This window comes from Haemorhous mexicanus, chromosome 17, assembly GCF_027477595.1.
Source record: "Haemorhous mexicanus isolate bHaeMex1 chromosome 17, bHaeMex1.pri, whole genome shotgun sequence".
NCBI classification, from domain to species: domain Eukaryota; kingdom Metazoa; phylum Chordata; class Aves; order Passeriformes; family Fringillidae; genus Haemorhous; species Haemorhous mexicanus.
Window position 1 is genome coordinate 6119942 of NC_082357.1, and position 12877 is coordinate 6132818.

Genomic DNA, 12877 nt, shown 5'->3' on the forward strand with positions numbered 1-12877 from the left:
TTTGTGCTTTTAATGAAAAATTAAATTATATCCTTTTTCTTTCAAACAGACTACTTCGTTCACAGCTTGCCCTCCTCTTTTGAGGTGAAAAGGTATGAACCAGAGAAAGAACAAAAACTAGAAAGTTTTTCCTTTGGTGAAAATTTTGATTATATTTTTTCTGTAAAAATAAAACAAAAATATTGAAATTGGTTTTGCATTGAAGTGGAGAGATGTCAGCTGGCTGCCTAAAAGACAGTTGGGTTTGACTTTAGGCACATCACTACTTAATTGGCAGTCCTAATTAGCAGCAGCACCTGCTGGGCACAATCCCAACTGTGCTGCAGCTGATGGAATCAGGGATGTTTGCCTCCTGGTTATGCCTGTGCCACACTGCAGAGGCTGCCAGCTCAGCCTCTGACCTGCTTGTGTTTGTTCAACAAATAACAGAGTGTGTGAGGCTGTGAATTGGATAATTTATAATCACTGTGAGAGCAACAAAAATCCAATTCAGGCCAATAAACTCACAGATGGGGTTAAAAGGCCATTGGGGCCTTCTGGGGTCTTCTCATGCACTCTCTCAGCTTAGTGCCATAGGATTCTATAAAACATGTTAATAATCATCTTCTTTTCACATGGGAGAGTGGGCTTGCAGGGAGGAAATAACTCCTCATGCCATTTGTACTGCTTCCAGGTGCTTCTGCTGGCTTTACACCTTGTCATTAAAGGATGCTGAGGACACAACCACCACGTGTCCCTGTCAAAGTGACAGCTCAGGGCAGCCTGCAGGCTGAGAGCAGCTCCTCAGGGCAGCTCATAAATCATGGGGGTAACCCTTCACATCTGATAACCCAGCACTGCTGAGGCCATTCCTGCTGTGGCTGTGGCACAGCAGCCTCTCCAAGCAGCTCTGTAATTCCATCAGCATGTCACAGAGGATGTGGGAATAAGGTGTTCAACTGATGTGATTCAACACAAGCACTGTTGTCTGTAACAGCAAGGCAGATGAAGTCCCAAGTAAGCTTTAGCATCAAATCCCTGAACACACAGTCACAGCTGTGGCTGGCAATAAAAGCTGTAAAGCACTCATGACAGCCAGGGGATCTGCAGCTGCTTGCCTGGGGAACACCAGGGACTCATTCCTGCAGCTCCCTTGAAAGGAAGTGACGGGCAACAGGCAAGCAAACATTTCCCATTTTATCCCTACAGTAAAAAGAGCCTCTCCCAATTAAATTTTCTCATTTCAGCCATTAGCAGCTAAATCCCAGACTATATGCCACTGTAGATGTGCTGGGGCAAAGGTGAGAATGTGAAAAGCATTTCCAGTTTATTGCCATTGCAATTCCTCCTCTTGACAGTTTTACAGCCACAAATAGGAACACTGCGTGCAAACTCAAGAGCTATGAGCTCATGCAACCCACACCAGAGAACTGCCACTGGAAGGATGTTTTGCCTGCAAAAAGATGGTGTTCTTTAACAATAATCTCTTCAGGAAAAATATAGCCAGGCAAACAGAAGGAAGCACACCCAAAGATCCACTGCAAACATAACACAATAATTAATGACTTCCTATTTGGGAATTTATTCTCTCTTCAAAAAGCACAATCAATAGGACCTGTCTCCCTGGTACAGAGGGTTCAGAAATGTAGATCAGTTAAATGCAGCATGGCCAGAAATGCTTGCAATGCATTTTCAAGGCTGTATTTGATCAATAAACATCTCAAGAGCTCAGAGGAGCCTCCATGGCTCTGGCAGAGCTGGGCACTCCCACAAGAACACATTAGCTAATGCCTTACAGATTCTGCTCTTCTGAGCAATGCTCAGGGCAACAACTGCCCTGAGAAATCTCTTCTCATTAAGGAACAAAACCCTACAGAAGCCTGAGCTGCTCGGTCCTGCCTAAGGAACATTCCCAAGCTCTGCACGTAGCACGGCTCATGTGGAGCACCTGATCCCTTAAATGCATGAAATTTAGTAAAAAACACAAGTACACGTTTTGACAAGCTTATGAGATCCAGGTTGCTTTCAGTAGTGAACTGAGTTGAAGGAGGGACAATATTTTGCCATTTTGAAAATTATTAAGTAGCACTTCAATAACAAGATCTTCCTTTTTAGCAGACCTGGTTGCAAACTGACACATTAAATTTAAAAATTTCTGCTGTTGTTCCAATGGTATTTCAGCAGCTTCCTGAGAAACACATCTGTAAATCTCAGAAATAAGACCCTAGTGACAAGAGATGGATATTACTGAGTCTTTACAGATTTTTTTTTAAGATCTTTTCAGAAACAAAGGTTGATTTTGTTTTAAAGAGGAAAAACCAATAAAGCTGATAACTTTGCCTTCACCCCTGATGACAACAATCCTTCACAGATAAGCTGCAGTGAACCCCATGGGCATTCACCTGAGGGAGCAGGTATAATGTCAATGTCAGACTAACACAAAAATCTCATTGCCACTTTGATTTGCAGCATTTCCCAGGTGATGATCTCAAACATTTTTGATGCTAATTGAACAAGATAGGTCCAAGCCTATTGGCCACGCAATGAAGTTGCTTGCTCTAATTAAATAAAACAAAGGCAGATGCTTTCCTTGCACATTAATTTCTGAAACAGTACCGGCCTCAGCTCTCAAAGATGAAACCAGAGAGGGGCTGGGTTTTTTCAAGGCTTCTCAGACACAGATGTGAGCACATTCACCTCTGCATGTACAGCAGTGCTCCAAACAAGTCTTATCTAACCGTTACACCTGACCAGGAAATGAAGGCAGGAACACCATTTATTTTATTTTATACATATTTCTACCCATATTTCTCCCTCCCCAGGCTTTTTCTGGCCACATTAGCAGCTGATTTTCCACTTCTTGAAAGAAAGCAAGATTAAAAAAAACCCAAACCAAACAAAAACCCACAGCAGTTTGGTTTTTATTTTGTTTAATTTTGTTTGTCCTCTTCCTGCTTTCTCCTTCTAGTTCAACTCAGTAACATTATGTATTAAACACAATGATCTCAAAGATCAAGATATTTCCAATACATCTCAAGATGTTAATGCTAATTAAAGTTGATCAAAAGACTTTGTTTGAGAAACAGGAAAATCAGACTGAACAGTGACAAGATGCTACTTTATAATTTAATTTTATTTGGATCACAAGGGCCACATGTGTGGCATTATTCAGTCATTAGCATTGCTTTCCTGCTGGTATTTTTTGCTCCATATTGAAATTAGAATCAAACACCATACAAAAGTAATTAAAAGGGACTAAACCTCATGTCTCCAATTAAGCAAAAGTAGTTTTTAATGTGAGATTGGAAATACAGGTTATACAAACACTCTTCAGGGATAACACAGTTCATATTTATTTTAACTCACAGCAGCAATTATCAACCAGATTCTTTGCAAGTCCTCAGTCTATAGACTAGGACTAAAACTATCAGTTCATTTTCAAAAAGCTGTGCAGAAGCAGCAAGTCTTACCATGGATAAGGGAAGTTGCTTGTTGTATCCCCCAGGATGGAAAAAAAAATAAAAAATAAAAGTACAAGAATAGCTTTGGAAAGAGATAAAGATGAAAAGTGACAAATTAGCTGTAATAAGGTGAACAGAACACACACATTGAAGAGGAAAATAGAAATTATATATTTGTTTGGAAGCAGAAGCAGTTTTAGGAAGAAGAGATGAGTCATCCTCAAAAGAACCATAGAAACAGAATCCATGGGACAAGATGTATTGAATATCAAGGAATCAAAGATGTCTCAACTAGACTTCATCAGGTTTGGTTAAAGATAAAAGGGTAAATTTTACATGGAAGAGGGAAAGAATTTGGTCGACAAAATCATGAGGGGGAAAGAAACAACATACAATTCTGTATGCTGAAGAACAGAAAATTTGGCAGAAAAAATGAAAACTTGTTTTTGAAGAATATGAGTCTGAAAGCAGCTGACATCCTGCTGTTCCATCCTTCTGCAGGTGCCACCAGACAAAATCCCAAGGAGCACAGCTGGAGGCAGCAGTTACTTGTACTGACCCAGAACTTTATTTGTACCATCTGCTACAGAAATACCAGTCAAGGGTAGCAAGGCAGACACCTGGGGGTATCCACACAGAGAAATCACTCAGAAGAGGAAAGAAACTTCAGCAGGGGAAAAGGAATCTGTCAAAAATGAATAGCTGATGCTGTCAAATTGAGCAAAGCTCTTGAGAAGAACCATCAGCTGGCCCAGGAGCAGCCAGCCTGAGTTTCAGTGAACATCCTGAACAGCTCTGCAGTCAGGTTGGCCCCCTGTTTTCACACTTCAGTGTCTGAGCAGTGGCCTGATTTTCAAGCTAAGAACAGTTTTTCAGGAGCACAAATGGTTGGTGAAAAGTACAAGCAGTGTACATCCCCTAAATAAACTGTCCATCCAACAGAACAAGTCCTACAAATGGCTGAAATCAGGACATCTCCTCCTTCAAAAATTCCCAGCAGGAAAGGTAGGATCCAGCTGTCTATCTCTAATGCATAATTCAGCTGCCACCCAGGAAATGTGACCTGGACAGGCTGGGTCAGAGCAGGAGCTGCAGCCTGGAAGGCCCTGGGCAAGGCTGGTCTCACACAATGCCACACATCTGGCCTGGCATGGGACAAGCCAGGCTGGGCAGTGCCAGCTGAGAATGCCTGGAGAAATGGGGGCACACAGAGTCCAGACAGCAGTAAGGAGAGAGAAGAGAAGGAAACAGCTGGAAGGATAACTTTTTAAAGAAGGAGTCTTCATTCTGAGGAAAGATTTCAGGATTTCAAGGTGTTTTGCTTAATTAATACATTACAGTCCTATACAGGTTTGGCAGAAGGGGAGTAAAAATTAAAAGGATAAATAGTTCCCCAAAAAGGATCAAAATAGGGTATTTTAGTATTGGAAGAAACATGTCCTGTGTTCACTATAAATAAGGAGAGATGTTCATTGAAACAGCCCCTAGAATACATAAACCCACTAAAGTAATTTCTCACCTCAAAACAAAACCTAAAAAGCCTATCTTGAGAAATTATTATTATTACTGTATTATTAACAAATATAATCATGTTACTATCAAGCCTAAATGTTTGGAGCTAGCAGATTTCTGTCACCCAGATGAATAATGATATGAGCAATGAGTCACTCTCACACCTTTGGAGGATTAAGAGTGGAAATTTGTCTCTTTGTCCAAACAGGCAGATTGGGCTACTTCAGACAGAAAAGGATGGATGGCTCGAGACCTAATCTCAGATATTAAGAAAGAAGGACAATAATATTCAACAGAATATTTACCAAGATTGTCAGAAGCAGGATTAGGCAGCACTGCAAAGATAACAAGAGACTGTACTGTCTCCAAATTCAAGAAACATTAATTCACCCCTTTGAAACAACTTCTCACAGGACATTGAAGCTACCGTATAATTTTAAAACAACCACAGAAAGCACAGTCAATCATTTCCTTTTTGATAACTGTACACTGCAGCTGGGGGGGGGGGGAAAGCACCCAGTACTACAGAGCAGCCTGACATCAGTCTGTTCAGTCCCATAGCAAGCACAGATCAATAGTTCTCTCCTTCTGAAAAGTTTACAGCATTCTTTAAAAACCATGGGAAAAAAAACTCACCCAGTTTTCAAGCTGACCAAGGCATCCTCGACTCCTTTCTGGTTAAACTTAGTCATGTAGAGGTGCATATCAGGGTAGTTGTTTCGGATATTCCTCTCAGTGCTTCCATTTGGGACAGTCCCAAAGCGAAAAGGAGGTGAATAATCGTGTGGCCTTTGAAACTGGAGATAAAGCGGATAAGCAAAGTGTTTCAGGCATCCAAAATGTGAAGAAGGGCAATTTCAGCTTTAAAAAGACAGAAGTTGTGTAAATTGCTTCAAATTTCTTTTAGGCAAGTGCTGTGTGTCAATTCAGGTCTATTACATCAGAAACTGTCTTCACACTAACTGAACATAGTCTACACCCAAGGTAAAACCAGCTCCATTTTGCCACTCAAATGTGACTCTCTGCCATGCTTTGCACTTGGGCAGGACAACAGAAACTGGAGCAGATCTTCATCTGCCAACATCTCTCTGGGAAACCCAAACACTGGCAAACTGCAACCAAAGGAAAAGAGTATTTTGTTGATAGTCATTTCACACTTCCACCTCAGCTGGGACATTGTGATTCCCCATCAGAAGATGGGAAAAAGATCATCCACAGTACTCAGCAGGGAGCCCCAGTCCTGGAGGGTGCCAGGGAGCCCCAGTCTCCTGGAGGGAGAGGCAGAGTGAGGGAGTTTCCTTCCACCCATGACTGGAGGGGAATAAAAGCTCTTGCAGCTTCCACAGGGGCTCAGAACTCATAGGTTAATATGAGACGGACTTCTGGAGCTCCCACACCTGTAATCCTAGTCCCTGCTCAACCTTACTGTTTAAAACTATGAACCATTTGCTTGAGGACATATAGGTTTCTTCTACAATTTTACTCTCTGTATCATTACTGGATCAGCACAGATGAACCAGCCAGGGGGGATCTGCAATGGAAAGGCAATAGCTCAGGGCATATTCAGGTTTCACACTTGGCAATCCTTCAAATAATCTCACATAAATTTTTTGCTAACAGATCTGAAAATTTTATATGCACCTTTTTAACATCTTCCTTTGAAACCCAAGAGACAATTTAGGATGAAAATGTCTCTTTAAGAAACAAATGAAAAAGGTCACAGATTAGAGGAACTATTGGCTAATGAGGAAATTGAATAGAGCATTGATAAAAGCAGTTACCCATGAGTTCCACTCTAAATGCACTCTGTTTTTATTGTTGAAGTTAGAAGAGCAATCTATATATCCTGTGCTGCAAGGGATGCCTAATATTTATACAGCTGCTGATTCCTTTGGGGCTCCATATGAAATATTTCTCTTTTCAACATTTGGACTCAGGGCATTCCCAAGATCCAGTGCCAATTTGCAAAGAGAATACAAATGGGTTTGCACAAAAACTGGGAGTATTTTCAATTCCATCAAACCTTGACTGTGAAATTATTGCTCCAACACCATTTCCTTGTTACAGAACTACAATTAAATGCTTCATTTTAATTAAGCATATTTTGACAAAGCACAAAGGAATGAACTCTATTTTTCTCTATTTGTTTAGCTAACAGATGTCTTACTTTCCTCATTTTCCCTTTTCAGAGCTTTACTGTTTAAATTATAACTTTGCTACTACTTTTACACATAGTAATTGACCCATGCACCAAAATTACACTGTACACCACTCATGATTCTTAGTCTATATTTGCTGTCTCCTTTTCTGAGTTTATTATGCAGCACTGAAACAAACCCTGCTTTTAAATACATGTCCAGAGATTCTACTGATATAAATGGAGCTTGCTATCAACTTTATTTAAATCTAGAGATAATGTATCTCTGATGTATTGAGATGGCTTCATGGGTCTCCTAAATTTGCCAGTCAATAGAACTGGAAAAAATAGAATTCCCATTTTCAGGACCTGTAAGACTTGCTGCTCTTTATATTGCTAGGATTTTTTGGAAATTCAGCTGTGGTGGGCATTCTGCAAGATCAGTTCCCAGTATGGCAGGGGAACTGGGGGAATGGCAAGGGAATTGGGGGAACAGGGGCATTATGGTGGAGTATTCTGGTGATTTCAAAATGGAGTTTGTTTTTAAATAGTCTCACTTTTCAAAAACATTCATACGAATCTAGGATGTTGGCAGGCATTTCCTCTCATAGGAATAGTTGAAAGAATTAATACATCTGTTCAAATTGAACTCTCATGGAAGACAAAAATATTTCTGCAGAATACAAGGATGAATAAAAAGCCCAAGTTCATTCAAAAGTCACAGAGTTAAAAAGCAGATTAATAGTTCCAAATCCCATCTACAGACTAAAATTTCTTGGCACCAACCAACAAATTTTATCACTTACAAGGAGATTATTTTTGAATCCATCATCTGCTACTACTGCCTGCTCACAGACTACTTGTAAAGAAAGAGGCTTAAATCTTTTTACTAACACTGCACCCTAACACTTAGATAAATAAAGTTTTCATCAATAATATTAAACTTATATTCTGTGAACTGCCACATCCTGGAGAAGCACACAGGACTGTCACTGTCTGTGCCTGCAGCAAAGATCTCTGTGGCAGGCAAGAGACAAGAAAAGAAAAAAAAATTAAGGTTGTACATGCATTCATTTTCCCTAAAGTCCCATGATGAGAAACAAAATATGGCATGTTTGCTAGGAAATCATTTTCTTCCTAGACATTTCATGGAATGCTGATCTTTTAAATCATGGACAGAATTCTTGAGCTGAATGCACAAGGGCCTTGTTTGAGTCACAGTGGAGAGATCTGCTGTTCCTCTGAAGAGTGACCAATTCATTGTTGTCTCCCCCTGCCCTGCCACCCTACAGGACTGTAGCACATGGCAACACCACTCCAGTATTTTGCTTTTATTTTATTTTTTCTATATGCCTTAATAAACCTGGCAATTTCATTAAGTCAGCAAAGTGATCTTCCAGCAACATTACATACTGACTTAATTTAAAGATTTACTGCTTGCCTGAAAAGGCTGGTGTTGAGAGCAACTGTTGTTGTTCTGGAGTTTTTAAGGGAACTGTGGGAAACACTACTGAAACACTAGAAAACAGTAAATAATCTGCTGCTGGGAGCAGGAATTACAACTCATTTGGAGTGACAGAACACCCATATTTGAACCCTTTCCTTTCCCATGCCAGATGGGAACCTGGCATTCTGACCAGTGATCCTACAGAGAGGCAGCTGTCAGCCACTCCAGAGCTGTCCTTGTGATCACCAGGTGCTGCAGGGCAGGGACAGCTGTGCCTGCCCACCCCCAGGAAAGGCTTTGGAACTGGGTTTGAAAAGGCTCAGTGCTGGGAGGGGCTGGGCTCAGAGGCTCTCCCTCCGTGCCCTGCTCTCACACTGACACATCTCAGTGACTGCACACCCTGGGCCATCCTGGGGCACAGGAACAGAGAGCCAAGGCTACACTGAGCCTTGCTGAAATAAGAATCCTGTCAGGGGCATCATTTCCTGTTAAAGTTGAAGAGAAGCTCCTGGACCATGTGTAAGTGAGGCAATTCCTACATGTGGCAGAACCCCAGCAGAACTCTGTGAGACAGCTCTGTGCACAGCTACCCGCGCTCCTTCAGCAAGTTTTATTTTTCCTGTTTCATTGCATGAAATAGGCACAAAAGGCCTCAAAAGTACAAAGCCACGAATCTCAGTCTTTGCTGGATACTCTGGACTCATTTTCTGTACCTTTTGATGAAGGCAAAGCTTTTGAACATCTAATACATACACAAGAATGTCAAAATATAATTTTCCTCTCATTTGCTGAATCATTTGAGTTTATGAACACCCACCCCTCCTAACTCCAGAACATGCTGTGCCATGGATTTCTGGGTGACACTCTGATGACATGGCCCTCAGAAACTCATTAGCAACATTTCAAGGGATGAGGAAACTATAAAGAGGTCTTAGAGCATCAGGGGGTAAATAACACATTATCATCACAGCATTGAGTGCTGAGGGTCAGGGGTGGCTGCTCAGAGAGTGGGGGTTTTTTGCTGATTTTTCCTGATTTTTCCATCACACCCCAGTATCTCTAACTGGAAACATTTTATTGCATTGGCAGTACAGCACTGACAGAAGAGCTTGGCTCTTCAGGTATGGCAATAGGAAAAGGGGGAGAGAAGAATAACAATTTGATTTACCAGCCCAGAAGTGGGGTTTGGTGTTTTTTTTTTCATTTTTGTAAAAAAATCAGTGAACTTTTAGGTATTAATTATTCAAAATTGATTATACCCACATTTCTGGCCCTTGCCTGCAACTGCTTTGCTTCCTGCAAGGGTCAGAGTTCTGTACTGAACTGTATAAACATGGCAAAGAGGGGAGAAATATTATTTAACATTAATCAGATTACATTCCCAGAAACTATCCCAAATGATTTGGTTTTTCAAAATCCAAGAAACTTCAGGATTGTGGAGGAGGCAAAACCTATGTATTACAAGAAGACTGTTCTGAAATAGTGCATTGCTCCTCTGGAGTTCTAACATTTTTAACTTAATCAGAAAAGGCATGGCTTCCCTGCCTTATATCTGTGTGCTTCAGGCAAAGTTTGAAGAACCAAAAAATAGAAACAAAGGTGGCAGATCAAATAAATGATCAGCAGACCATGCAAGAGCAGATGGTATTTTCTGATTCAAGTATTTTTCTATTTTTATTTTGCTTTTTGTGGAAACAAAATCCTACTTAGCAGTCAGAATAGAGAAAATGACAATCCCAAGGAAGTTGTTAGCCAAAAGCTACAGAAGAGGAGCTGACATTTCCAGCCCTGTGGCACAGAGCCAGCCAGGAGGGGAAGGTGAGGGTCAGTCACTCCTGAGCCCACTGCTGTGCCAGGTGCAAGGCAGAGCCTGCCAAAAGCTAGGGCCCAGGAAAATGCTCTGTTCTTTCTCACCAACAGCACAAAGACATTTCTCAAATCATCTTTTTTTAATCCCCTAGAGACAATGCCATTTATCTGTCTCTTCTAAGAATATTATCTTAAAATAGAGGGATATTTCACAATCTTCATGCTTTTTCAAAGGTTGTGTGACAACACAATTAAATGAAAACAAAACTATTATCATTTTTTTGTTTCTTTTTATCTTTCCTCCAGCTATGCTTCCTTTGATATACCAGGCAATCAATCAAAGGCTGGTCATAAAAAGAAGTTAAAACAAAACAAAAAAACCCAGACAAGGCTGAGATGTTGCATTTTTGGTTTGTTTTTAGTAACAATTTCCTTTATTTTCTGTCCTTTGAGAAAAAGCCCTTTGTGAAGTTGTCCCCTGGGCTATACAGTATTTAAATATATCTTCTTAATGCCAATATTTAGTTTCATTTTCAAACAAGTGGGCATAGACTTAACAAAAGAATGCCCTTCAGGTATCTTGTGCATATCCATCACAATAATTTTGCAAATGGACTTTTTTCTATTAATATACTGCTAATATCCCACAACATTTTTCAAGCTCTTTATTTTGAGGTATTCTTTTTGACCAAGCGCTAACTGATTTCTATCACAAAATAAAGGTAATTTTCAGTTAATGCAGCTACTTTTGAATTGGCAACACAGAGATTTTGAAAACAGATTTTTCATACTTTGGGTCTTAGGTTTGTTAGTAAAGTTTGCACTTGCACTCAGAAGGAAATCATCCAGTTTTAGTTCATTATCTTGCTCAGAGATTTTATCACAAAGTACAGATTTGTAGAAGGATTATGGAGAATGCACACTGACATCTTTTGAGCTGAATACCCACCTTTTTATCACTCAGCCCAGTCACTTGGTCAACAAATTCCTCTTGAATCATAAAGGCAGCTAAGTTGGCAGTGTAGCTGGCCAAGAAAATGACTGCAAAGAAAGCCCAGACTGACACCATGATCTTGCTCGTGGTCCCCTTAGGGTTCTGCACAGGCACAGAGTTGTTGAAGACCAAGCCCCACAGTAACCACACTGCCTTTCCAATGGTGAAGGATGGCCCATGGGGATCTGCAATTGCAAAGAGCACTTAGTTCAGCTGCACTTAAACCTTGCCAATATACCATGCAGGGAACACCCATTAGTCTCAGAGACATACATATATACATATATATATATATATATATATATATATATTCACTGTACTCCAAATATACTCCCAGGATTTACCATAGGTACCCTCCATTGCAATGACAATGAGTTCCACATTTTAAAAACATAATTCAACATTTTTCTACGTGGCATACGGTTCAAAATTTTGAAGATGAAAATGGAAAGGATAGGTTTGGAGGAGAAACAGGCTGGTGTGTCTCCTGCAGGAAGAAATGTGCCACAGTGTTGTCTTGTCAATTTTCTGTGCCAGCAAACACGTGAAATGGAAAACTGGAGGTTGAAGTCTTAATGATTCAATTCTAGTACTTTTCTTACCCAAATTATTTTTATCATCTCCAGTCATCCAACATTATGCTTTTTGAACATTATGTAAGCATTTTTAAGATCAAAGTGTGTGAATGTGTCACCTACTTTTAAGCACCTTTGTACTCAGAGCATGAATCAGAAAGACAGAACAAAGGAGCTACCTCTATAGACAGGGAATTTAGAGCAAGCCAGGCTCTGGCTGCCTCACATGTTCAGAGTCGGTTCTGTGGCTCCAAATGTGTTGACATTCCAGGTAAAATTCTGTCCCAGCTAAGCCATTCTGTAATTTTTGTTATTTCTATTTTGGGTCATCTTTTAATTCACCCCAAAGCTGGAAGTGGGCAGCATTCTGCCCCCAGGCTCACCCAGGGGCAGCAGTGAATTAACAATGTCATTACCCACCCCAAAGGCCCCATTAGGGAGCCCTGGGAGAACCAAGGGCAGTTACTCTCACCCAGCTCTAGGTAAGCACAATGCAATCACACATTGCTCATCAGCCAGACTCTCAGACCTCCCCTGACTGTGACTCATTTGGCCTACTTATAATTATCCTTCTTGCAGTTCAATTGCAATTTAGTCAATAAGCTCTGATGCAGAAATCTGTAACTTTATCTCCTTCCCTGCCCTGTCCCTTTATCCAAGGGGATGCACATTACAAATATAGATTTAGCTATTCATTTAAACTATAATTTATTTTAATAATAATTCAATGATTCTTAAAATAATAAAACCCTAAGTGGGTATACTCAGTGCATGCTCTCATTTCAGTAGAAATGCTCTCTAGTGCAGTGTAAATATTTCACAATGCAGCCAAGATCTACATCTCAGATTATGCCCCTATTCTGCAGCAGCACTAGCAAAACAGAGTACAGTAAAATAAACACAATGGATCTGGCTTTTGGTTTCTCTAACTACCTTCTAGACATATTAAGGGCTGAGCTGATA

The 12877-nt window shown here is 40.5% G+C and overlaps 1 protein-coding gene across 1 annotated transcript in view; it reads right to left on the reverse strand.

The window, feature by feature from the left end:
- GRIN2A (glutamate ionotropic receptor NMDA type subunit 2A) overlaps positions 1 to 12877 on the reverse strand; it is a 161356-nt gene that overhangs the window by 32356 nt on the left and 116123 nt on the right. The window contains exons 9-10 of the mRNA XM_059861765.1: positions 11295 to 11524; positions 5589 to 5749 (exon numbers count right to left, since the gene is read on the reverse strand). Of these exons, the coding sequence (XP_059717748.1) occupies positions 5589 to 5749; positions 11295 to 11524 (391 nt within the window). The remainder of the gene's footprint in view (positions 1 to 5588; positions 5750 to 11294; positions 11525 to 12877) is intronic.